Source organism: Ictalurus furcatus, chromosome 5, assembly GCF_023375685.1.
Source record: "Ictalurus furcatus strain D&B chromosome 5, Billie_1.0, whole genome shotgun sequence".
NCBI lineage: Eukaryota > Metazoa > Chordata > Actinopteri > Siluriformes > Ictaluridae > Ictalurus > Ictalurus furcatus.
Genome location: NC_071259.1, coordinates 11,739,375 through 11,766,987, shown reverse-complemented (window position 1 = coordinate 11,766,987; position 27,613 = coordinate 11,739,375). Strand labels below are relative to the sequence as shown.

Below are 27,613 nucleotides of genomic sequence, written 5' to 3'. Positions count from 1 at the left end.
GTTTTTTTTTAAAATCTGCGGTAAACTAGTGATGTGATCACTTCCTCCATATTTAGTGCTCATAATCATCGACAAATATCAGCTCTGAACTTCTGTCTTGCATGCTTTTATACTTGAGTAAAAATCCACTGTATTATTAATAATATTATTTTATTAATAATATATAATAATATGATGCTGATCACACAAATAGCCTAATCTTAACTAAATCACCACAGAATCTTCCTATCCATGATTACTTGGCTGCTGTAGATTTCAGGCCATTATCTTGTGGAAAGTGCTCCATGTGTCTGGAGGTTTTTCTGCAAGTCATCGTAGTGCTTCTTCTTTAGGTACATTAGTAACAGAGGAATCAGCCAGCAGTACAGCGCACCTTACTCATTCTCAGTACTTTACAAAAATACAATATGTGATTAGACTTTTGTTTTTGCCTTACTCTACTATCAAAGCTTAAAACATGCAACTACAGGTGAACTTTGTAACCAGAAGCAAAAATGGTACCATGGCTGAATCAGGTTATTAATTGTAGGTGAACTTTACATGTCAAAAAGGAGTCATTTAAACATCCAACATTGTTAAAATTACATTAATTAATTCACTAGTATTAAACATTTCTACATTTGTTTAAAAAAAAAAAAAAACTACAGTAAAAATTCAAATACCTGTTCAGTGGACGCTTTCTAATGATGGATGCTGAAGATTGTGCATAGCTTCAGATGGGCTACAGACAAACCATTTATATAAAACCTCCTGTATAAAGTGACCTATACGGCTGATTTATTTGATAACTGTAGCTGAAATTATTGGCTACTTCAGCTATCTAATACACTGATGTTAACTTCGGATTGAAAATGAAAAAATATGTTAAAAGAATAAAATGTTTTGGGAAATCCTAAAAAACAATTTCTAATGAAAAATCTGTCAAACAGTACAATGGAATGAGAAAATCTACATTTTATTATTTTATGCAACATGTACTGTAATTGTAAGGTTTTTTTTGAAAAATGTAAGTATGTAAAGCAAGTAGCACTGGTTGAGGATGAAACACACAAAGGTGTTCAGGACATTTGTTCTGTGTAGAGTGCGTGTGTAATGTAATCTTCTATCTTGCTGGTGAAGTGGGGAAGTGGAGGGCTTCCAGTTGAACACGGCTTCCCCACACCAACAAAGTAGAAAGGCATATGAGAGATTCGGCCATTTGACCAGCACTGCAAACAGAAATGATTACCATAACAATCTGCGTAAATCACACCTGAAATTAAGCACCTCATTCAGTTCAAAGTAAATTCCCCCCAAACGTTTTTAGACAGACTCACTGAGATTACTCCCCTTTTTTTAAATAAAGACAAATGCATTTTTTTTTTATTTGACAACTGATTGTGAATCCTCAGGTTGCATTTTCCTGCAGTTATTGATCTACTACCTCGCATAACCATTTTCCACTGTCAAAGTGCCAGTGCTGAATCAGGGATCAGCAGATGCTTTTAAAAACTGACCTGCGTTTCCACTGCGCCAAACCGTTACATAGTTTCCTAATGCATGGCGTAACAATATTACGGCTTTATATATTTTTTGGCTTTAAGGTCTTTAGAGTCTACTCTAATCTGGGTATCTGCAGGTATCAGCACTTCAAATTTAATACTTTTTAATATCGTTTTCAAGACATTTCCAAAAAAATGTAAGACCTGCATGTCACTTCAATCATGCCACACGATCCATCAGCTATAATGGATTGTGTTCATGCATATACATCCATTTCTGGGTTCAAGTAAACTATAGCAGGGTAAACTTCTATAGAGGTATATGGGAGACCAGAGCAAACCATGCATTAACATTTCTCCAACAGTGAAAGAAAAAAAAATCCAGTATATCCTTCCCATGGCTTTCCAAGAGAGGAAAACAAAATACAGAGAGAGGGATTATGGCAGTCAGAAGAAAAAAGATCTCAACTCCCGCGCAGCACTGTTTACGAGTTTGTTTGTTTTTTTGTAATTTAATGCCAGGTAATGTAATAAGTAGTGTTATAAATGTACAAAAATGTTTGTAAATAAGAAAATATATTTTTTAAAAAAAACTTTGCAATTTTGTAATATTATTATTGCACTCAATAATAGTTAATAATAATAATACATTTTTATTTGGGGGTACAAATAATAATATATTTCTGACTTAATTCACTTTTGTGTGTTAGACCTTGTGGCTTTTATTTTGGCGGAAAACCGCAGGAAGACCTCCTTTTAGATGGCAACAGTTTTTTAAAATTCACTTCTCATTACCAATCAGGTGAAATGCTGTAAACCTCTGCCCACAAAAATGTTTGAGATTACGCTAACGTAAAACCAAAGTGAATCTGGCACGTGTTGGGTTCTAAACGCACGTTAAAAGCGACTCAAAATCACAGCACAGACAGAGATGAAGTTGGTGTGGAGTGGCATTTACTGTGACCCGAGCTCTAAAACAGAGATGAGCCGCACACACTGAGTGCAACACTGACATGGGTTTACCATTTCAAACAGCAACGAGCCAAAATAACATCTAAATCTTCATTACGGTGTCGGTTTGATTGCATTTTTAAGATTTTTGAAACGTGAATTTAAGACATTTTAATGCTAATTAAGGCCTTATTTTTATAGTAAGGAGTTTAAGACATTTTAAGGACCCACAGACACCCTGCTAGTACTAAAAACTTTATTTTAAAAGGACTTTTTTATTTGCCTGCAGATCTCATCTTACTATCAGTTTTATTATAATAAATACTAAAGCAATTAGTTTACTTTGTTTTTTTGTTTTAAAAATATCAATACATACATATAGGGATGTCCCGATCAGATCTGATCGGTATCAGCTTTATTGAGCATTAAGCCCTGTCAATTGTTGTACGTCACCTGTCACTGAGAGCACAATTTGTGGCAGGACTACGCGCCTAAAATGTCTGCTGTGTGGAAATATTTTAAATTGGAAAACGAAAGCAGTCCAACAGCCACTTGTAATGTCTGCAATGCAAGCATTTCATGAGGCTGTAGCACAAATGCGGCATTCAACATTATCAATTTCATAAGGCAACTAAACACTCAACAGAATACAACGAGTTCACTCGGGTAACTCGAGCAAAGGCTGCACTAAAGCAACACACACTGGAGGATACTTGTAAAAGGACAGAATTTTTTTCCTGGAAATTTTAAGATAATAGCTATGGCTCTGAATTGATGAGCCCTATAAACATATTTTTAGTTTGTTTACTTCGTATTTAATTTTTTTTTAATTTTTTTTTTAAATATAAGGAACAGCTTGGATTCAGGCAATTTTTTTCTTAATGCACTGAAGAGCTATTCAGTTATCAAGTATATACTGTACATCAGATAGATTTTTTTTTAATAACTTTAATGTATTTGAAGTGTGCACCTAGCATTAGCAAAATACAAGTATCAGATCAGGGCTCTATATCGGCAAATATTCAATATTAAATTATTCGGGTCGTGGTTGGGGGAAAAAACTTGATTGAGACATCCCTACATACATTATATTTTTCTGCAAAACTTTAGCCAAAAATTGTCAAAATGGATCTTTCAGTTTTTATTAGAGCTGCAACAACTAATCGATAAAAGTGATGATAATCGATTATGAAAATCATCGTCAACGAATCTCATTATCGATTAGTTGGTCTGTGCGCAGCACGAGGTACATTAACTCACTACGTTAGTTCTGTTCTGAAAACATGCTTCGGGAAGTAAATACTAAAGTTGTGTCCCAAATAACGCACCATACATTTACACTATGCACTCTGCGTAAGTCTAGTGTATGAATTTTAGAAAGGTAATATCGTCTCAAAAGGAACACTAGCGGGGTTTTTTTTACTAACCGGAAGTATAAGCCGCTTCCTAGTCGATGGCGCATGACATCATACGCACGTAATGCGACACCACTAGCTTTAGCAGATACCCAGAGTCACCGACAATGACTTTCTTCAGCTTACTGTTTATGTTAACGTTACCTTTTATAAAAAGTAATGCATAAATATTATTATATAATATAAACTTAAATATTAGTTTATATCATATATAATTATAAGTATGCATTATTTTATGGATGCACAGAAAGCACTGAATTAAACTACAGTCCTAAATGAATAATATATATTCTGGTGTGTGTCTGTGTGTATTGGGTTCTTTTCAGTCTTATATAATTGGACAAACAGTTGTGTAAAGTTTTTGTCTGACGTTTATATTTGTAATATAAAACATTATTTTAAATAAACAAAAAAAGGGTACTGAAATTCCCCCCACCCGACTAATCGATTAATCAAAGAAAAATAATAATAATAAATAATCGGCCAACTAATCGGTTATGAAAATAATCGTTAGTTGCAGCCCTAGTTTTTATTCAAAAGAGGAGGAAAAAAATAGGACAAAGGTTGACCCAAAATGATTAAATAATGATAACATTAATGATGGTGATAATTATAACGTGATTCATTACACTGTCACGTTCATTACACTGCCCGGTAGTCTTCTGCTCTTTATTGTGGTCTCCTGAGCAACACTGAGCAGCATCAACAGAGAAAATGTCAGCCATGTGAATGTTCGACAACTGATTTCTAAAAGGATTCCATCGAAATGAATCATTGAACCGCCTACAAATCCATCTGCCAATCATCCAGCTGATTTTTCACAATTGCCACAGTTTTCAATTGCACAGCTGATAATACTGTTAATACACACACAATACACACTCCTTGATGCTGAAATGGTGGACATGCTCGTTGTCCTGACTCTTTTCGTTCTGGACAATTAAATTGTTAATCGTGTCATGTTAAAAGGGAAAATTGAGACATCATCAACAACATATAATAAAAACACTCACCACAGTGAGCAAGGCACCATGCTGAAAGTGAGGCTGGAACTGCATCAGTCTTGGCTCTGCTCCGGCCTCGCCTTTCACAAAACCGCTAAAATAAAGTACATAACAGCCACGTGAACACATTACACACACGATAGTCAAGGCTGTGGATTTTACTTTAACCAATCTACAGCACAGTCAGTCAGTTTTAATTCATCGCATAAAGTTAGACAAAATCATGTTGTGGTACTGATTATTTAATTAAGCAAAACAAATCTGTACATTCCTAGCTCTAGCCTCTCTAATTTAAACCTACAGAAAATATCAACAGAACCCAGTTATTTATTCAATTATATACTACAGCCTAAATTTCTGTGAATCCATAAGGTTTTGTTTTTTTTACATACATCATTAATAATATATATAACATACTTTCAGCTGTTTGCAATGAACAAATCAAACAAAACCAATTGAAATAGTTCAACACAACGAATGCTCTAAGTGGTTTCCCGAAATTCAACTGAAAATGCAACTTATAATGACTTCTCCAGTTTCAAAATTATTCAACCCCTTCATGGCAAGCATCTTTACTACTTAGTAGAGCACCCTTTTGCTGTTATGACCTGCTGCAAACGAGATGCAGAGAGAAAACCAGCTTCTGGCAGCGTTCCTGAGGAATCTTATCCCGTTCCTCATGAGCAACGGGCTCCAGTTCAGTAATATTCTTGGGCTTGCGTGCTGCAACTGCCTTCTTCAAATCCCACGAGAGATTTTCTATGGGGTTCACGTCAGGTGAATGTGATGGCCCTGTAGAATCTTCCAGGACTTCGTCTGCAACCAAGCCTTGGTGGAATTTGAGGTATGCTTGGGATCACTGTCCTGTTGGAAGGTCCAATGAGGCCAAATCTTCAGCTTACTCACAGACAGCTTGACGTTTTCTCCTAGGATTTCTTGATACTTCAATGAATCCATCTCGCCTTCCACACGCTGCAGGTTTCCAGTGCCAGAAGATGCAAAGCATCCCCAGAGCATCACCGAGTCACCACCATGCTTGACTGTGGACAGAGTGTTCTTTCTTCATTCTTCTTCCTCCAGACATACTGCTGATCCATGGTGCCGAAAAGTTCCAGTTTTGTTTAATCACTCCACAGAACAGAATCCCAAAACTTCTGTGGCTTATATATATGATTTTAAGCAGAATTCTCTTGTGCTTTTGGGTCAGTAGTGGTGTACGTCTTGGAGTCCTGGCATGGAAACCTTCTGTGTTTAGTACGCTCCATACTGTGCTCACCTCAGTGCCTGTTGCCACCAAGTCTTTCTGCAGGTCTTTTGCAGTCACTCGAGGGTTTTTCACAACCTGCCTTCTCAAAAATCTGGCTGCAGCCATTTATAGCTTCCTTTTTCTGCCCTGTCCAGGTATTTTATAAATTTTCTGCCCCTAGCCAGTTCAGGTATTTCATGTGTTCCAGCTCAAGCAAAGCTGTGCTGTTGTGAATGATTCTATTCAAGGGGTTGAACAATTTTGAGACTGGAGAAGTCATTAATAATAAGTTGCATTTTCAGTTGAATTTGGGGAAACCACTTGAAGCATTCGCTGCATTGAACTATTTCAACTGCTCTTGTTTGATTTATTCATTGCAAACAGCTTAAAGTCTGTAAATTTTGACAAACCTGATTTGCAGTGGGGGTTGAATAATTTTGATTGAAAATGTATACACACACACACACACACACACAGGTATATGTATACATACATACACACATATATAGTGTGTGTATGTGTGTGTATATATATATATATATATATATATATATATATATATATATATATATATACACACACATACATACACATATACACACACACATATATATATACACATACATACACATATACACACACACACTTTTGCCAAAAGTATGAGCCCACTAGACTGAAAAAACATACAAATGCTGTTTTTTTTCTTCTTCTGTATAACAATTCTTTTCTTTCACTTTTTATAATTATAAATTGTAAGTGCCGGTTAAACTCAGGGACAGTGTAGCACACCACTGTAAAGCTCTGACTGATCAGTTTGCTTTTTGGCTGTAAAGTGCACAATTGCCTGCCCTAATCCTTCATGCAAATGCTACTCAGAAAGGTGCGGTAACTGTTTAGTTTAGTTATTTATAAAGCACATTTAGAAAACAACAGAAGCTGAAACCAAAGTACTGTACATGTAGTATAAAACAGATTTAAAACAAATATGTAATAGTATCAAATACAAATGGACAAATGAAAATTCTACACCCTCAGAACGAATTAAAAGATAACGAATAAAAGTGGGTCTTCCAAGAAGATTTAAACATAGCAATAAGAGGGTGAAGATCTAATATGCAAAGGGAGACTATTCCAGAGCCTGGGAGCAGCTACTGAGAAAGCCCGGTCACATTTGGTTTTAAAGCGTGGACGAGGGACTCAAAAGAGTAGATGGTAAGGAGATGTATTGAGGAGTAAGCCTCCTCATGTACTGAGGAGTAAGCCCATGTAAAGCTTTAAAAAAAGAATAGCAAAATGTTTAAATCAATGCGGAAATTGACTGGCAACCAGTGTAAAGAGGTGAGGACAGGAGTAATATGCTCACGTTTTCTGGTGCCAGCCAATAATCTAGCCACATTTTGTACTATTTGTAAGCGATCTAGCGCAGGGGATTATAGTAGTCTAACCTTGATGTTATAAAAGCATGAATAACCATTTCCAGGTCCTTCTTAGATTAATTAAATGTCGCTTACCATACTGTAAAGAGAAAAACCCTCAGTACAGACAAATCCCACTCAGATTGACACCAGTAGCGCATGATACTCACCATGGAAGTAACTCAAAGACGGGGCTGGAGCGTGTTTTAAATACAGCAATGATGGCAGAATGATTGGAGGATTCTGCATTTCCTGGTAAAGAAAAATAAGAAAGAGAGACTTTTAAATCACATTTGATATATTTGTTATATAAATTTTTTATTAGTTGCTGCTTGCAAACTGGAATCACTGGTATTTGCGAAAATGTTTTATGTAGCGTTGCAACAACTAATCGATAAAATAAATAATAATCGATAATCATCAATAATAATCGATAATCAACATGCCTCAGAGAGTAAATACTAAAGTTGTGTCCCAAATGAAGTACTATACACTTACACTATGTACTCTACCATCTAGTGTGTGGATTTTAGAAAGGAAATATCATCTCAAATATCACTAGTGTTGTTTTTTTTTACTAACCGGAAGTATAAGCCGCTTCCTAGGTCGATGGCGCATGACGTCATACGCACACTAGCATTAGCAGACACCCAGATTCACCGACAATAACTTTCTTCAGTTTACTCTCTGTCAGCGTTACCTTTTATTCCCAACATGACCTCAGTCACCATCAGATGGAGGCGAAATAGTCACGTGACTGAGGAAGAAAGCATGTAACCTCCAAGTCCTCTAAGGCAGGGAGGCATTTTAAACACTGCGGAAATCAAACTGATGCACGAGGACAAACTTATGTTTATATCCAAAATGCTCCACTGTGTGCAAGGAGTTGAGGAAACTGGCGCACACTGTTTAAAAGGTTTAGTTTAATTTAAGTTTATTGTCAGTATATGCTGTATTTGCACACTTGCAGTGTAAATTCTGTTGTTTATTATAAGGAAAGTGATCTATTAGTAACACGGCCGCGTTGCTAATCACGTGTGGTGTAGATGCGCCGATATAGAGAGGGAGCATGAGTAAGTCTAAAGGCAGTGAGTAACAGAAACCACAAGGTGCAGTGAAAGTGAGTTTTTATTATTAATTTAGGACTGTAGTTTAATTGGGTGCTTTTTGTGCATCCATAAAAATAATGTATAAATACTATATAAAATTTATTTTGTAGTATTTATGCATTATTTTTATGGATGCACAAAGAGCACCCAATTAAACTACAGTCCTAAATTAATAATATATATTCGTGTGTGTGTGTGTGTGTATTGGGTTCTTTTCTGTTTTGGACAAACAGTTGTGTAAAGTTTTAATCTGAAGTTTATATTTGTAACACTCAGTTTGTGGATTTTATTTTAAATAAACAAAAAAAAGGGTAAAGAAAGTTTGCCCTGCCCCATCCGATTAATCGAAAAAAATAATCGGCCAAACCTATTGATTATGAAAATAATCGTTAGTTGCAGCCCTAGATGTAATAAATTAATCAGAAAACTAATAATAAATAATTTCTTATTATTGACACTTTTTGACAATTACTGAAAGAAAACATACAAACTGTATTTAAAACAATACATGATTAAAACACATATTTTAAACTTTATGGGTTTGCATTGTGATGGACACACTGTGGCACTGCTGCACTAAATAAATTAACAAGGCCTTTTCCCTACCTTTCAGAAGCACAGCCAGCCTCTCTCCGGTGGGATCCCAGGCAAGAGACTGAACCTCTCCCCCAACTCTGATTAGCATAGGATAAGATTAATTTCAGTAAATATATTAATGCAAAAAAAAGAAAAGAAAAAGAAAAAAAAAAAAAAGAGAGAATCTCTAGGATCTAGAAACTTACATTAGGTCACCGTCAGGCCCACTGAAAGTAGTCACAGAGAGATTAGCCACCACTGCAGCAGACTTAGGTCCTCCTGAAACCAATGATATTAATTAGTCCATTAGTAATGAACTCTAATCATTATACACATTATACAAGATGTCACAAAGAACATTCAGAATGTATTTCTCCAATGTGCTTGAAAGGATCAGATATAAATCTTTTAGTGAAAGTATTAAGAAAACCAATGGAGGATGCAAGACGAAACTTTCAAGGGATGAGGCACGAGCAAGCAGAACAATTTGGGGAAAGAGCAGGCTTGATTAGAGCTCTGAATGCTAAAGTCTAAAAACCACCTTAAGGTATCTCCACCTTAATTATTCCTCTATTTCTAATTTTTTAATGCTCAAATGACTGTAGAATCAACAACTACAACAAGCTGCTCAGGCTACAATCAATTAAGTCACGTCATTCACTTCAGATTTATTCTTTGCACACCACGGAAATTTGGGATCTTCTGTGTCAAGGAACCCTTCAGGTAAATGATCCTGTAATGTATGAGCCTGGTCTGCACTTGTCTGTGTAGTGTGCCAACTGTTATGTCAACACACATGGCCAAGAACTGCATACAGTCAGAAATCTGGGGGAAATAAATAAATAAATAAAAATTCCAATCTTCAACTGTCCAGTTTGAGTGAGCCTGTGCCCACTGTAGCTTCAGATTCTTGTTGTTGGCTGACAGAAGTGGAACCTATGTGGTCTATTGTTGTAGCCCATCCACCTCAAGGTTCAGATGTACTGTGCATTCTGAGATGCTTTTCTGCTAACCATAGTTATAAAGAGTGGTTATTTGAGTTACTGTAGCCTGGCCACTCTCCTATGACCTTTCTCAACAAGATGTTTCCACTCGCAAAAAGATGTTTTTGTGTGTGTGTTATACACAAGTTTGTGTAAACTATAGTGTTGTGTGAAAATCGCAGGAGATCAACAGTTTCTGCAATACTAAAACCAGCCCATATACTCAAACCAGCCCACCTGGCAACAAAAAACTTTGGCATAGTCACTGAGATCACATTTTCTCCCCATTCTGATGCTTTTCTGGTCTTTATCTGTGTCTGCACAATTTTATGCATTGCGCTGCTGCCACTTGATTGGCTGAGTTTACAGTAAGTGTATATTTAAAAAGAACCCCGACTATGAAGACTTGTAGGCCTCAGCACGCAGTAATTGCCCTCTTCTACTTTAATACGTTGTTAGAAACACATGAAATGTTCCTTACTTTAAAAATCCTTAATATTTAATACATATTTTTACCTACGGAGACCGCCATTACGTGACATGCTCAATGCACTCTGAGTCGATGACGTAAAATGGTTGCACTTGAGCACTCAAAAGAATTAGCTACTAGCCGCCGCAGCAGGAAAAGAATGTCACATTGTGCTGCTTTTGGCTGTAATTTTCTAGTTCTTGTGTGCTGTGATACAGGAGATATCTGTACATTTATTCAAACCCGTAAGAATCTTGGTAATGTGTTTTTTCTGTATATTCTCATAACATAAAGCTCCTGCAAAGTTCGCCTAAAACGCATAGCCAAGGCCTACCCAAAATAAAATTAAAGCTGTTCTTGAACCATCTGGGAGTACATGCATGGTTTTGGTCTCTTCTGAAAGGTGGACTAAATATTTTATATAATTGGATTGTTTGGACATTTGCCAGTGTAACAACTTTTTTTTTTCCAGGATGTTATGGATCAGTGGATTACTATGAGGCTTCAAATGAGGTGAATTTCCTCTGTTTCATAAGTGTGTGTTTGTATGTCGGTGGTCTGACAGACACTGATTGTAGCTGCTGTTGTGATTGCATCTCAAAATGGTTTATATCAATCGAATCACAAGAATCTTAGCTTTCCAAAGATACGAGTACCTTCATACACACAGAAGCTGTGTACATAGCATAGATTTGCTCATAACATGGCGACAGCGCGCTGGCCGTCGGAATTTTAACAGGATAAAGTATACGATACGACGATAACCTCAAAAAATTATTGATATTAGAATACGTTTCATCATAAAACGATAGTTTAATCCATATGCTTACCTTGAACAGCAAGTGCTCTGGCATAGACGTGCAGTTGCTACACAGACACCATCGATTTTGTCCCACTCTCGCCTCCTCACCTCTCTGATCGTCTTCATTTTCATGTACATTTGTCTTACATATGTCTTCTATATATACATATGTCTTCTATATTAGCCTCCTCACTTATGTTATGCTTGGGTTCAAATTGAAAAGGCTGAAGACATGTTTACATCACTGAGAATCAAGACCGTTGCAGACATTTGACGTCACTACCCAGAATGCATTGCGACATAAACAGCAGTGGCAGCCTATGAGTGCAAGGATTTATTTATTTTTTTAAACTGACATCTAGAGTGTTTTTGTATAGCGGATTTATATAGAGGATGTCAGCGTTAATCTAATAAGCAATACAAGTCTTCATAGTCATGGTTCCCTTTAAAATAGCAAACTTGCTTCACAAAGAATGAAATGTTTGAACAATTTGGTATATAAATTAAGAGGCAAATAATCTAAAAAATTCCCAAAGCTGTGAGTGTCGTAGTATATATGATTGTAGAAAATAAAACACACTAGGATTTATTACCTGCCACGTCTGAAAAAGTAAGCGCGTAGATCACCGTTTCTCCCTGGACGCAGAACAACAATCTACTTCCATCCGGACTCCAGCACCCTGACTGGGGGTTAAATAAACAGAGACAGCATTACACAGAAAGTAATAACCCTGTCTGTTGAGATAACATCACTTACATTCATATATGCCTTGTGTCATTTTTGTTATTTTTTGAAAATCTTTAGAAAATTACATGCAAGTGCTTCAGTGAAATGTCTTCTCCAGCCCAACTGGACTGGCATAGTTAAGAAAATAATGCTTTAAATTGTATGTTTTTTGGTATGATTAGCTAATCAATTAACACCTCAAGGCCTCGAATAAATCGGCTGGTGTAAATGTGCAAAAACTGACATGGAAATGAGCTGCAGTACCAACTACAGAATTTTCACACTAGCACAGCAGACCTGTAGTGTAGCAGCTGCCTGCACCTCTGTACAGCGCACGCAGACTCACACCTCACAGCACTGAAACACTGGTTAAACTCATCGCCTGTCTGCTATGTGTGTCATGCAAGTCAAACCCATGTCTAAAACAAGATTCAGAAATGAGTCAACCTTTAGTGTGATTCAGTGATTAACTCTAAATCCAAAAATGCATCTCTCTGTGTAGAGACCTATAAATATGCTGAAAAAAGAGAAGTCAATGAAGCATGAAGAAGAGAGATGAGAGACGAAGGACATGTATATTCTTAGAGTACAAGTTACATTTTCATTTCTTAAATCTCGGTCTTATTGTTATGTATGTGATATTTGGAAAAACAGTTTTAACCTATATAAGGGGTTGCATGACTTAAGTTTAGTCAACCAGTAGGCATAATTCAAAAAAGTAGCTAAAGCAATAACTGATGAGCGCAGTACATGTCATACAAAGTGTAAACACCTCATTAAAGCAGAAGTAAAAAAAAAACACCTTTCCTGCATAGCTTTACACAATATCAATATATACATTACGCCATTAATTGCCGTCAGCCATTTAGGACCGTTTGTGACCTGGGAGTCTTCTGAAGTCTTGCAGAATTCGGACTGTCAATTTTTGTTTTTTTACAGTCAAATGCATTGTTAATCACTCTTGCTTATAGGAAAATTAGGAGCCTTAATATTAGGATACAGGGTTGGAAGTTCAGTCCTGTACTCAGGTTAATGTCTGTGTGGCATTACACATGATCTCCACCTGGGTCCTCATGGGTTTCCTACAGGTTTTTGTCACTTCTGAAAAACATGCCAGTAAATGTAGCCCCAAAAACATGCCGGTGGTGGATACTCTAAAGTGCCCCTAGGTGTGAAGCAGTGTGTGCGTGCAACCCTGACCAGGATAAAGTGGTTACTGAAGATGAATGGAGGAATATTAGGACTAACACATCCATTTTTAAAATGAGCTTCAAACAGCCACATATTCTTTGTGAATATGACCCCTGCTTTTTACACATATGTTTGTCTAATATTTGCTCCAGTACTTGTCCTAGTTGAGATGCCTTTTTTTTTCCCCCCAACCTGATCTATAGCATATGAGCAATTCCCACGGCCAAGAATTTACACCTATATAACCTGTTTACTGAAAACCTACCATCACAGAAGACTTGTAAAATGTTTAAAATCCGTCCTTTCTGAGCATTTTGCTTTTAGATGGAAGAATCTTTTATGTAACACCACAGTAATTAGTCTGGGTTTAGAACTTTTTTTTTCTTTTCTGTTTTGGTCCAGTGCTGGAAAGTTGAATAAAGAACAGCTTTGATAAAACATTATTGCATGTCTGTTTCATCCAAACACTAATGTGAACCTGGAACAGTTGTAGCTTTCAATTCATGTTATACAGCTGTGTCTTTTTAAACATTTATCAAATTTAACAATTGCCCTTAGACAATGATCAAACACAGTTTGATTTGATTGTCCCCAGTAGAGATGCAGTAAATAGAAAAACGCTGGATAACTGGATAAATATACTGTATTTTTGTAAATAAATAGTCAATTAACAAAACAGGCAAATTATTTCCCTTGATCATGCTGTGCATAATGACATAAAATGGAATCAAGTGAATAATTTATTACTGCATTATGCAATATCTTACCTGACAGCGGCCTTTGAGACAAGGCCACCTTTCACACGTCCACATCTTTGTCTCCCATACCCTGCAGATGCGCACACATATACACACTCATTTCTATCTGTAAATTACTGCACAAAGTCCAATTGTACAGGCATGTAAAGGCAAACAGTTCAAAGAGACAGTAATTCTAATAATGAAAAGCCATTAGCAATATTTCAACAATATATTTTTTCGAGTGTTGAAATAAGAGCAAGCTTAATATTCATTAAAATACTAAAGAATAGAATGAAGGCTTTTCTTTCGTTGCCATGGTGAACAAATTCCAATTTGAATGAATGAATGAATGCATGCATGCATGCAAGAACTACTAGCCAGCACAGGAGGCAAGGTGTTGGAATACCAAGGGTAAAATTAATTTACCATTAACTAAATATTAATTTAGTGACTGCTATTTTATTTGTGCAAAGAAGACTTAAAACAGTCAGTACAGAGTAAAAAGTCTATTCTCTGCTTAAAAAAAAAAGAAGCTGACTTGTATTCATAACTTATATGCTCTCCACCAATATTACTGCAGTGCTGGTTTCCAAGTCACCTCAAAACCAAGAATATTGGACCTTTAATTATGCTCCATTTCATGGACCATGACTCACTTGCAAATTAATGCAATAGCCCAGAAACTCCAAACTGTATCAAAACACAGCTAAACATGAGCTACCTTAATCATGCATGTCACCCTTGAAAGCAGGTTTAAAAAACAAAAAAAAAAAAAAAAAAAAAAAAACAGATGATGTGAAACTGGGCCGTCTGCAACATCCTTGTCAAACTTGATACGTGTGCATACCTGAACAGAGCAGATGGAGTGGCCGCCAACAGTCGGCTGCCATCTGGCGACCATGACAGATTTGTGACTCCTCCACCTCCTACACGCTGCAGAGGAACACAGATTTCTGCAGCCACATTCCATACCTGAATAACACACAACACAAAACACAGCTGGGCACTGGTCTGTAACTGCTGGGGTATAAAAGACATAAATATGCATAATTACATAAAACTTTGTCTAAATCTTGTGAACACAGTATATTGTATACAATGTCTCATGCTCCATGAGGTTTATTTTGCTAAGAAATCAGCTGCTTAAAAAAATAATAATAAAATAAAAAAATACTGGCACCTACCATCATGGCTGTGTCAACAGGAGAGGCAGATACTAGTAGAGAACCAGAAGGGGACCAAGCAATGGAAGTAACTGGAGAGTGACCAGGATGAGATAATACCTGAGCACAACCAGAAGAGGGCCTGTGTGTGTGTGTGAGTGAGTCAGTGAATGAGTGAATGTGTGAGTGAATGAATAAGAGAATGAAGTGGCGAGAGAGCAAAGAGGAGGTAAGGGAAGAAGGGTGAGGGGACAGAGAGAGAGAGAGAGAGAGAGAGAGAGACTTCTTAACCAAGTCCATCAGAATATTTGCAAAGCTTGACATTTATACAGTCGGGCTGCACGATTATGGCCAAAATGATAACCATGATTTTGAACAATATTGAGATCACGATTATTCATTGATTTTAGGGACAACATATTTTTATTGCACTTTCACATTTAAATAAACAGACCGCGGCTTTCACCTCCATGTTGTGCTACATTCCTGCTAATGTACAAATCTTTGCATCAAATTAGACTGGTCCTGTGCATCATCTCGCAGAAGCAAAATATAAATAAAATTTTACCCAAAATATAGGATAAGTAAAAATATAAATGCCATTAACCAAATGGAAATATGCAATCAAATGAAAACAATTCAGGCCTATGCAGAAAAGGCAATAACAGTGTTTACAGGAGGAGAGACGCAGCCAAATCATCCAGTAGAGTGGCGCAGGGATGAAATCATTTTGTATCAGAACCCGGAAGTTAGCATCACACTGCTTCCCTCGACAAAAACGCAATAAGATTTTCCCATAGGCTTTTGGATTATTGCAAGAAATAAGCTCTGTGATCAACAAAAGTTTACAATACTAACACGTTTTGTCCATCAAGATAATTTTCACAAATGAACACAGCTTTTATGAAGTCTGAAGCCTAAATACAATCACCAGAAATAAACAGCTTGAATCTTCATCCACTTTTTTTGGGGGGAATTGTGCAGAGCATACCTGAACCAGTTTATCTGCAGTTTTTTCCTGTTCGGCGTGATGAAGTTTAATGTCCCCAACAACATCTGTAGTGCCATTTAGCAACATGTTAGTGTCATGATTTCCCCTGGTGCAAGCACTGAAGTTCGCAGCTCGCTCTTTTTGCGACAGTGACTTTGTTTACTTTCTACATGTGAATTTGTTATGATTTCTGTCCTGTCTCCTCCCCCGTATGGTCATTGGTTGTTCCCTTATGTGTCATCATTAGTCTCAGCTGTTTCGCGTTCACCCTTAATTACATCCGTCATTTAAACCCCTCATGTATCTTTGTTCAACGCAAAGTATTGCGTGAGTTTTCCGTGTACCAAGCCTTTGTTCACAGTATCACGTCTCATAGTTTTGATCCTATTCTCAACCTCGTTGTTTGATTCTTGTTTAGCCCTGTTTATGCCCGTTTGCCGATCGCCTGTTCTTTTGCTTGTTTTTGACCATGCTATTTCTCTCACGTTTTGGATTTGTTTACCTCTCTTCAGTAATGCTCTTATATGCACTTGCATCCATCCTAAACCCTCATTACGTGACAGTTAGCCTTTTTCAATACACATAAAAGCGTTTAAAAAAATCATGAGTGGGTTTTTACTGGCGTATTTCATGTCGTAGAACACGTAAAAAATGTGAAAAATATTTTGAGCTTGTGTTCACCACAGACCTTATTTCAGGCTTTTAACCAAAATCCCATTTAAAAAACCTGTTGACTTCAGGACGATGGAACCGAAGTGCTAAAATGCTAACTCGTTTCTGGGTTTTGACATGCAAAATTACGTCATCCCTGCGCCGCTCTATGGTAACTGGCTGTAAGTTTAGGAACCGCCTTGATTTGATCTGCAGCTGAGTTTATTATGAGCGGAGGACGACCTTTAAACATCAATATCGCAGTCGATCATGTTCAAAATCATAATCGAGATCAATATTCGATTAATTGTGCAGCCCTATTATACAGTGATAAGTCTTGGAATGGCAAGTCTGTCTAGAAAAAAAATGCTGTTCATTTATGAACATTTTTAACCATTAATAGTTAAAAATAAGCCAAATTTTTGTTTACCGTGTACCAGGATACAGGACATTATAGAAGGTCATGCAATACAAAACAGAAAAGGGTGCATTTTTGCTCATTTGTGCTTGCTAAGACAAGATATTACAAATAAATCGAGTCTTGTGCTTCCTTAAAATAAAAAAAATGCTGTGAGTGAGTGAGTGAATGAGAGAGAGAGGAAATCTAACAGTACCGTGTAGAGAGCGAGTTCGGGTCCACATGCCAAATTAGTAGGCAGGTGTGGCAGGCCACGGCCAGTGTAGATGCACACAGAGGCTTCCACTGCATAGCACTCACACTCCTCTGCAGTCTGTGCTTCAGGGTCGGAGTTATTGCACTGACAGATGAGGAAAAAAATGCAAGATAATACCTTTAGCAACATTTAGCAACATATTAGTGTCATGATTTCCCCTGGTGCAAGCACTGAAGTTCGCAGCGCGCTCTTTTTGCGACATTGACTTTGTTTACTTTCTACATGTACATTTGTTATGATTTCTGTCCTGTCTCCGCCCCCGTATGGTCATTGGTTGTTTCCTTATGGGTCATCATTAGTCTCAGCTGTTTTGCGCTCACCCTTAATTACGTTTGTCCTTTAAACCCCTCATGTCTCTTTGTTCGACGCGAAGTATTGCGTGAGTTTTCCGTGTACCAAGCAGGCTGTGCTTCAGAGTCGGAGTTATTGCACTGACAGATGAGGAAAAAAAACGCAAGATAATATAATACCTTTGTGTAGTACTTGAAAGTGCACAGAGTGTACACACCGAGTAAAATAATTACATTTGGTTTCATACTTATTTTTGTTTGTAAAATTAGAACTTCTGTTCTTCATAAACTTTTAACACCATTGAAGACTAGGTAGATATTACAGTTTTCCCACATCTGGCAATTAAATAAGCGGAAAGCATGTAGCCTACTATATACCTAAATCTTTGTATTTAAGGACGTCGCTGTTCTCAATCAGATTCTAATGAAACTTACAATGCTAATGTTTTATTAATATAAGCCTAGATTTTACTTACAATTAACATTAGACAGTGTAAATAACAACCAAGACAAATGTCTTGTGTGCTACAAGCGCCTAATGCAAAGATGATACAATTGTTTTGTAAAGAGTGTTCAATAATAAATAAAGAGCATTTAACCCTTCTATTGAAGTTTTGCCAAAAGTGTTAATTAGGGCTGCAACTAATGATTATTTTCATAATCAATTAGTTGGCCGATTATTATTATTATTATTATTATTTTTTTTTCAATTAATCGGATGGGGGGGGCTTTCAGTACAATTTTTTAATTTATTTAAAATAAAATCCACAATTATATAAATGATATGTTTGTCCAATTATATAAGACTGAAAAGAACCCAATACACAGACACACACCAGAATATATATTATTAATTTAGGACTATAGTTTAATTCAGTGCTTTTTTTTGCATCCATAAAAAAATGCATAAATACTTACATATATTGTAAACTAATATATAAGTTTATATTATATAATGATATTTATGCATTACTTTTTATAAAAGATAATGTTGACAAACAGTAAACTGAAGATAGTCATTGTCGGTGACTCTGGGTATCTGCTAAAGCTAACGGCGTCACATTACGTGCATGTGATGTCATGCGCCGTCGACTAGGAAGCGGCTTATACTCCCGGTTAGTAAAAAAAAGAAAACGTTCCTTCTGAGACTATATTATCTTTCTAAAATTCATACACTGGAAGGTAGAGTACACAGTGCATAGTGTAAATGTATAGTACTTAATTTGGGACGCGGCTTTAGTATTTACTCTCTGAAGCATGTTTTCAGAACAGAAGTAACAGTGAGTAAACGTACTCCATGCCGCGCGCAGACCAACTAATCGATAATTAGATTCGTCGACAACGATTTTCATAATCGATTATTATCGATTTTATCGATTAATTGTTGCAGCTCTAGTGTTAATGTAGCGTGTTCAAAAACTTGACTGGCAGTATTACTCATGAACTGCAGTTTTGCAGACGAACAGATACTCAATGAAGCAATGAAAATTTAAATAGTATCTGGGCATTTTACTGATCTTTCCATTTTACTACTTACTAAATGGAAATTAAAATTTACTCCTAATAAATGTAATAAATGTAACTTGTAAAACATCGAAACTGGAAACATTTCCAGCAATTGTTTTACATAACGGCTTCTACGTTTGTCCACTCGGTGTACCTCCGAGAGTTGTAGATCTTAATGGAGTCATCCAGGAGGGCTACTGCAAACTTGTCTGTATGAGGATGCCATGCAAAGCTTCGGACAGCGCTATCAGACCTAAGAGAAACACAAATAACTTTACTTGTACATAATACTTAAGACAAATATACAATCTCAAAACTAAATTCAGTAGGCGAATAAGGTCAACCTTCATTTGTGTATATGGATGTACTAAGAGTTACAATAAAATTTATAATTGTCTTACCAGCAAAAAAGAGGATAAACATCTAATTGGTTTTTAAATAAATAAATAAATAATTTTAACATGTATGAAAAAGAACTCACCAACTCAATACTTGTGAAAATTCAGCGACCATATCCTCACCACTTAACTGATAAAAGGTGACAGTAATTAAATTAGCTTTGCACTTTTAACAAACAAAAGGCCAACAAAGTATCTGGATATGTAAATATAATGAATGAGGTGGAGGCAATGTACAAAATGAAGCAGTGCTTATTCACATACAGTCAGGGGAAGAAGTATTTGATCCCCTGCTGATTTCGTACGTTTGCCCACTGACAAAGAAATGATCAGTCTATAATTTTAATGGTAGGTTTATTTGAACAGTGAGAGACAGAATAACAAGAAAATCCAGAAAAACGTATGTCAAAAATGTTATAAATTGATTTGCATTTTAATGGGGGAAATAAGTATTTGACCCCCTCTCAATCAGAAAGATTTCTGGCTCCCAGGTGTCTTTTATACAGGTAATCTTGGGTGAGAACCTCCTTCCCTCAGCCAGGGCATTGAAAATGGGTCGTGGATGGGTATTCCAGCATGACAATGACCCAAAACACACGGCCAAGGCAACAAAGGAGTGGCTCAAGAAGAAGCACATTAAGGTCCTGGAGTGGCCTAGCCAGTCTCCAGACCTTAATCCCATAGAAAATCTGTGGAGGGAGCTGAAGGTTCAAGTTGCCAAACGTCAGCCTCGAAACCTTAATGACTTGGAGAAGATCTGCAAAGAGGAGTGGGACAAAATCCCTCCTGAGATGCGTGCAAACCTGGTGGCCAACTACAAGAAACGTCTGACCTCTGTGATTGCCAACAAGGGTTTTGCCACCAAGTATACTAAGTCATGTTTTGCAGAGGGGTCAAATACATATTTCCCTCATTAAAATGCAAATCAATTTATAACATTTTTGACATGCGTTTTTCTGGATTTTTTTTGTTGTTATTCTGTCTCTCACTGTTCAAATAAATCTACCATTAAAATTATAGAATGATCATTTCTTTGTCAGTGGGCAAACGTACAAAATCAGCAGGGGATCAAATACTTTTTTCCCCTCACTGTACAGTTGTTTAAAAAGAGCTCCATAGATTGTCATTACATAATCACCATAGCAAAATACTTAATTGTATCATTTAATGTCCACTTTATCATGTACAAAATGCCTTTTTTATATAAGAATGATGTAAAGGCCATATTTAATTCAAACAATCCAGGGCTGCTGAAACCAATACAACAAGGTGTAAACCAAGAGTCTGATAAGGGAAAACAATTAATTAATGTCAGAGTTACGGATCAAGCACTGCCCACCGTCAGATGTGGAAACAGAGAACAATGGAATGAAGACATCCATCGCAGAAGAGCCAAAACACATCCGGAACTCAACGTCAGCCACTTGGGTACTGTGAAAAAGGCAAACACTTCAATACATTCAGTCTGATAGAGGAGAACAGGATTCAACATCAAAATAGTCAAAAATAGCAACAAAAAAAAAAAAACACACACCTTCTTCAGAACTGTTAGTAATTTCATCTAATAGCCCAGTAAGCCCAGCATCATGCCTACAAAGGGAGTCCAAGAACATAAGCAATATTGATGTCTTGGAGCTGTCTGCCTCTAGAAATTTATATTTTTATTATGAAATAAAACAGTAATACTGCTACTATCTGGTATTTTATCAAAACATAACCTATATCCCTTTAAAGCCATTAAATCTTCATTTAGGAAACTCTGGATGAGGTTTTGGGCGTATGTGTAAGTGCATGTGTACCAGGCTCCAGCACTTCTCATCCACAAAGTATCTCTGTGATCCAGGAAGGCTGCTTTGCTGCTGCTCTCTGGGCGACTGTGTGGTTTCAGCGTCTCCCTTGAAAAATGAAGGCTAGGAGGTGTCCAGTGCTAAAACGTGTCAACAGATATTTTGATACTTTCAAAAAGTTATTTTAAATGGGTGTGGTTTCATTTAACAATAAAAAATCAATCAGTTAAAAGTTAGACTGTTAAGACTAGGCTGTTTTATAGTGTCAGTATATCATGTGGACTCTGAATAGTAGGCAGGTTACTAGCACTTTGTCCAGGTAGAGCATGAGCTTTACCATCACACTTAACTCAGGTCAGTGAGCTAAATAAGTCAACAGTCATGTTAGTAGTGTAGTCATCAGGATTCATCTGCCTCCTGAAGAAGGTAGATCATAGCCTGCATATACTGCTGGCTATGGTCTTGATCCAGACTTGTCGCACAACTTCACTAGTGTCTACAACTGGCTTAATGGTTTAACAACAGTTGATCCAGCTTTAGAAGCACTCATTTTAAAAGTACAGACAAATGCTCGTTAAAGTGCCACAAAATCTAACAAAGCCAGGATCAATGGCCACAGCAAGGACTCAACTTTAACATCCAATACAGAAGCCAAAATACACACCATACAGGTGCTATCCAAACTCCAAAGACAGCCTCCATAAAACCTCAAGGAACAGAAATTAACATGCTGAAACATTAATGACCAGGCATGGAGACATGACAGTACCCAATTCAAAAAAGCAGATACACCTGACCAAAGCATGGTTTACATACTGCTGGTTGCTATGTGATGCTGTCTAACAGGCCATTCTGGAGAGTGAAGTAGTTGAAAATGCATCAGTAATCTGGTCCTCCTGTGTTTTGGGTGTTTGAGTGAACATAACACTTCTTCAAAACTTTTCTGCTGACGATAAGGGAGACTACCTGGAGAAATTTGTAGTCGAGATGCAAAGTAGGGTAGATTAACCTGCCTGAAGCACTGGCCGTCAATTAAAGATGCGTAATTCCACAGATGCATTTTACGTACAGGTAAGGTAAAAGCAGAACAGGTTGCATTTATATGGTCAGCAGAAAATGTGGGCTCCTCTGTCACTCACTCTCTTTGCATTACCTAGTTCCCAGATGAGTAGCTGAATTTACCAATAGTACCACCACCTTCAACACCACATTTACATTTATGGCATCTAGCAGACCTCCTTATAAAGAGCAACTTAAAATTATCTCACTATTTTTTTCTTTACAACTGAGCAATTGAAGGTTAATGGCCTTGCTCAAGGGCCCAGCAGTGGCAGCTTGGCGTTGCTGGTATTTGAACTCACGATCTTCTGATCAGAAGTCATTGGACTTGGTCCTAACCAACGAGCTACCATTTCCCACGAGTCCAAATTACCATAAATGCAAGTGTAGATTACACAAGGCTCTCTATTTCTGTATTCATTTGCAAGTCTAGTTAACAGCTCAATCTATGGCCAGGTTTGACTCTCCTGGCAGAGGACACCATTTTTTTTAGCCGAAATATCCTGTATTGAGCAGAATTAGGACTGTGACTGTGGTAGCTTTTTACCAGTCAGGGAGACTTTATTTTAGCACTTCCATCAGTGAAACATCTCAATACAGCCTTTTTGTGTCATGTTGTTGCAATGAGAAACAGCCTGAGGGCGCTGTGGGATATGGTATTGTGATTGAGAGGAGAAGAAGTGGATAATAAAGAGATGGAGTGAAACACATCACATTGTGTAGTATAGCACAAGCCTATAAAACTTTGAAAGAAATACCACTAGGACGGTAACCTAAATAATATGTTAAAAATCTAAATATTAAATAAAATAAAAAACACAGCTGGGTGACATGTCTGGTAATGGATCCTGAGATTTGTAGTGTTTGCCCATTTAACACTTTTTTCCCCCACAAAGCCGACATATGGCTTTATCCAAATTTATTGGTTCACCTCTCCCATTAGGCACGAATCCAAAATGTTCCCAGATCACCGATGTAACATTTCATTTCCCACCAAGATCCATCATAGCGACAGAACCGAAGGTGAAATCACAGATTACGTAATTTGTCTGTTGACATAAAATCTCCCACAATATGGTAGGCTATAATTACAATTTAATATTGCAACTGTTATTATTATTACACTTGTATACAACCCGTTGTACTTTGTACTCGTCATAATGCCCACTCAAGCAGAAACATTAATGTGGCGTATGATGTGACACCACCGCAGGTGGCACTCCACCACAATTTAGGTGGTGCGGTTTTCATGGCCACTGTCACAGCCCTAAGCAGAAGTTTAGTAATTCTGGAAATACCTTGGTAACTTACCAGAGTGATGCCATAAACACAAGAGCCACATGAAACAATAGCCAGATAAGCATCATTAATCCACCACCATATTTTACAGGCTTATTATCAGCCATATAGTACACTATATAGTGAGTACAAGACATTATGTTTTGCCCTGTGTAATGCATGTCTAGAGAGCGGGAATACATTTAGGAGTCAGCCTCTGGCATGGCGATCATCATTACCATCATGTCATCTACTTTAACTTTGGGTATGGGACTGCTGCTGAGTCTGCATTGATGATTGGTTCACTGACCACCATTGTTCCCAGCGACCAATCACTGACCACCATTGTTCCCAATGGCCAATCACTGAGCACCTTTGTTCCTAACGGCCAATCACTGACCACTAGTTGATTACGTTATCGACTTATCGTACGATATATGGACATGATCTCAATCATTTTTGCTGACCTCGATATTGCCCATTGTGTTTACATGCGTGTTTTGTTTACATATGTGAATGAATGTAACCAACATTTTAGCCATTCACGCTGCTTCTGTCCTCGTCTGCTCTAGGGCTGTCAAAATGAAAATCTGAACTTTGAATATTTCTTGAATTTAAACTAAAAATGCACATTCAAATACAAAAACTGTGTGCATTCGAATTTAAGATGTGTAGCACTAGCACCAATTTAAATTAAAGCACACTGTTGAAAAAAATTACACGCAAGATAACAATGCACCAACAATGTTTAATGAAGAAGAAAATATCTCAAGAGAATAGTTATAGTGTTTCAAATAATCCAGTCATAGTCAATAATGTCGGGATTGAGCCGCTTAAGCTGCGTTCGCTGAAGCTGAACAGTGAATGAATTAAAAGAATTAAAAGTTCATGGCTCCTTGAAAGGGTGTACTTGCATTAATATACTATAATATCATTATATCAGTGGGATTAAATCATCTTAAAATGACAATAATATCATTTATCAGTATTATTTCTGGAACAATGTATCGTCCAGATAATCGTGACAGGCCAATGACCACCATCGTTCCCGACAACCAATCCATGACCACCATCATTCCCAACAACCAATCCATGACCACCATCGTTCCCGACAACCAATCCATGACCACCATCGTTCCCGATAACCAATCCATGACCACCATCGTTCCCGGCGACCAATCAATGACCAACATCATTCCCGGTGACCAATCAATGACCACCATTGTTTGTCCCACATGAGTCTTTGTTTTAAACTCTTTTCATGGCTGTATTTACAAGTAATAATAGCAAGTGATCCCATCCATAACCATTTCTTTCATGTCTATTTCCCACCTACTTACCATCACTGCTTATTTTTGTCTGCATTCATGACAACTTCTGTCTTTAACAAATTACCATTCATTATTATTTTTTATTTCGACGAAACACTTATTTCATTCTATTTCACGTCAGAAAATAATGGTTCCTGTTACTCGTATTGATATGCAAGTCATTGTTCATTAATCAATGATTATGCAAATTAGCGTCGGCCGTCATCTGGCGACTTCTAGTGCCTCTTTGAGCACGAGTTAGCTACTTTCCCCTGAAAAGAGTTTGCAAGTGCCGCTGTGTCACCTGTTTCTCGCAGCACTCGGTCCAATTCCCCCACACGAGCTCATTATTTGCCTCATATAAAGTAACCTGTCCGCTGAGCAGCGGCGGCGGGAAGAGCGCGAGGGAGCACATGGTTCTCACATCGATCTGAAGAGAAGACAAACTAGTCTTATTACAGGCAAAATCTCTGTTACACTCAACTGTGTGCACATGACGTTCGCTCATAAAATCAAAAAACAACGCTCATGTTTGTTATCTAGTTGCTTTTCGTTCCCTATTAAAACTTGCTAGACATCTAACATTGCAGTAAACATGTCAGCTAATTAAATGTATTTTGGACATGGGTAACAGTATTCTATCTAACTATCAAGCAAACGTTATAAGCCAAACAGCTAGCTTTGAAACTTACGGCTAACTAGCTCCCTTAGCATGAAAACAGTCATAATAAAAGCTTAGGCGATGAACTTAGATTTTTATGTGTGTTTTTAAGAAGTAGCTAGGTATTTTTATTTTGTGTCAGACGCAATCATTAAAAGGTCATATAAACGAAGAAGAAACAATCGGACAAACCGGACTTCACTTCAGCTGTGCTCCAGAAACCGCGCCATGCTCTTAACTACGGAACCTCGGTAGGGACAAACACCAGCTGCGCGCAAAACAACCCGAGACTGCCATCTGCAGCATGAAACCGCTTCGCTTCCACTGATTTGTCCTCAGTATTTCAGTGTTCACAGGAGAGCCACAATTTGACCAAAAATGTTGACTGAAAGACTGTCAGTTTATATGTAAATTATATGTTATTCTACATCTTTATAGCTACAATTGTGGTGGTGTTAGCAGGTAGAACCAGTGCTTTGGAGTGACCGGTGTTTGGTTTGTTTTTTCAATAGTCAGCTGTCCAGTTTTGGTGAGCCTGTGTCCAGTAGCCTCAGATTCCTGTTCTTGACAGACAGGAGTGAAACCTAACGTGATCATCTGCTGTTGCAGCCCATCTGCTTCAAGGAACGATGCGTACATCTTCTGACATGCTTTTCTACTCACCAAGGGTGATTATTTAGTTACTGTAGATCTCCTGGCAGCTTGGACCATTCTGGCCATTTTCCCCTGACCTCTTTCATCAATAAAACAGATCTAACACTAAATGGATGGGTGTTGTTGTTGTTGTTGTTGTCAGCGCCATGCTGTGGTAACTCTAGAGCAGATCTCTTCGATCTTATCACTGGCATAAAGTTGGTTTGATGTTGGAAGTTCGATATTTGCAGATCTGCGCAAATTAGTGGACCGTCTCTAAAGTTAGATACGACGTTGGTATACACGTTTCTAACTTCAATAGCATTTGAAGGGAATGACTTACAAGCGCACAACCAACTGTATAGTATTCATGAAGGTGTCAGCTATAATTCACACCTTTTAGATTTTATATATTTACTCAAATAAACTATTAAATCATATGTACATTTGATATGAATTTCACTACCGAATGGGCCCATACACAAAATATACCATAATTTAAAGCTCAATAGCATTTGAAAGGTATGACATGCAGTCACAAAACCAACTGTAAAGTGTTCATCTAGGTGTTTGGTATGACGCAGAAGAAAAGTCTATTGAAGTTAGAAACGTGTATACCAATGTCGTATGTAACTTTAGAGACGGTCTGTTAATTTGCGCATATCTGCGAATATCCAACGTTCAACGTCAAGCCAACTTTATGCCAGTGATCTAATCCACAAACGGCCACAAAAATCCAACCTGGCAAAAGCTACACCTGATTTCACTTGTTTAATCAGATCATTTTGGTCTCCAATCATAGTTTAGTTAGTTTAATAATACTATTAAGTGTTCTCATATTTTTCTGGTATGAAAGCCTGCAGCTGCACTGGCCCTGTGCAGATACTATTGAAGACCCCTGCTCTAGAGACTGTTGTGTGTGAAATTCCCAAGAGATCAGCAATTTCTGAAATACTCAAACACCCCTGACTTGCTCAAAGCATGTTTCAGCAACAGTATTCACATTCAAGTTTGCATGCATTAAGTTAGACGTAGCCTATTCTATCTATTAAATCAAGCCCTAGTAGTCGTGTACTATAGGCTAGATAGTTTGCAGTGTATGC

The 27,613-nt window shown here is 37.4% G+C and overlaps 1 protein-coding gene across 1 annotated transcript; it reads right to left on the bottom strand.

Moving 5' to 3' along the window:
- Window positions 1-163: 163 nt before the first annotated feature.
- aaas (achalasia, adrenocortical insufficiency, alacrimia) lies at window positions 164-26,374 on the bottom strand. The gene is made up of 17 exons (XM_053624763.1): window positions 26,070-26,374; window positions 25,521-25,646; window positions 21,582-21,709; window positions 21,317-21,372; window positions 21,122-21,213; window positions 19,866-19,912; window positions 19,539-19,637; window positions 17,529-17,672; window positions 15,294-15,414; window positions 14,957-15,081; window positions 14,137-14,197; window positions 12,045-12,135; window positions 9,404-9,476; window positions 9,228-9,295; window positions 7,683-7,764; window positions 4,861-4,945; window positions 164-1,208 (listed from the first exon to the last, which is right to left on the bottom strand). The coding sequence occupies exons 2-17, from the start codon at window positions 25,629-25,631 to the stop codon at window positions 1,059-1,061; spliced, it is 1,533 nt and encodes a 510-aa protein (XP_053480738.1). The 5' UTR covers window positions 25,632-25,646; window positions 26,070-26,374; the 3' UTR covers window positions 164-1,058.
- Between the last annotated feature and the right edge of the window lie 1,239 nt (window positions 26,375-27,613).

Coding starts and splice junctions, on each gene's coding strand:
- aaas (XM_053624763.1), bottom strand. CDS start 25,631: ATGTGCTCCCTCGCGCTCTTCCCGCCGCCGCTGCTCAGCGGACAGGTT. Junction 19,913..21,121: donor CTCTGTTTCCACATCTGACG/GTGGGCAGTGCT, acceptor ACCTTTTATCAG/TTAAGTGGTGAGGATATGGT. Junction 15,415..17,528: donor CCGAACTCGCTCTCTACACG/GTACTGTTAGAT, acceptor ACACACACACAG/GCCCTCTTCTGGTTGTGCTC.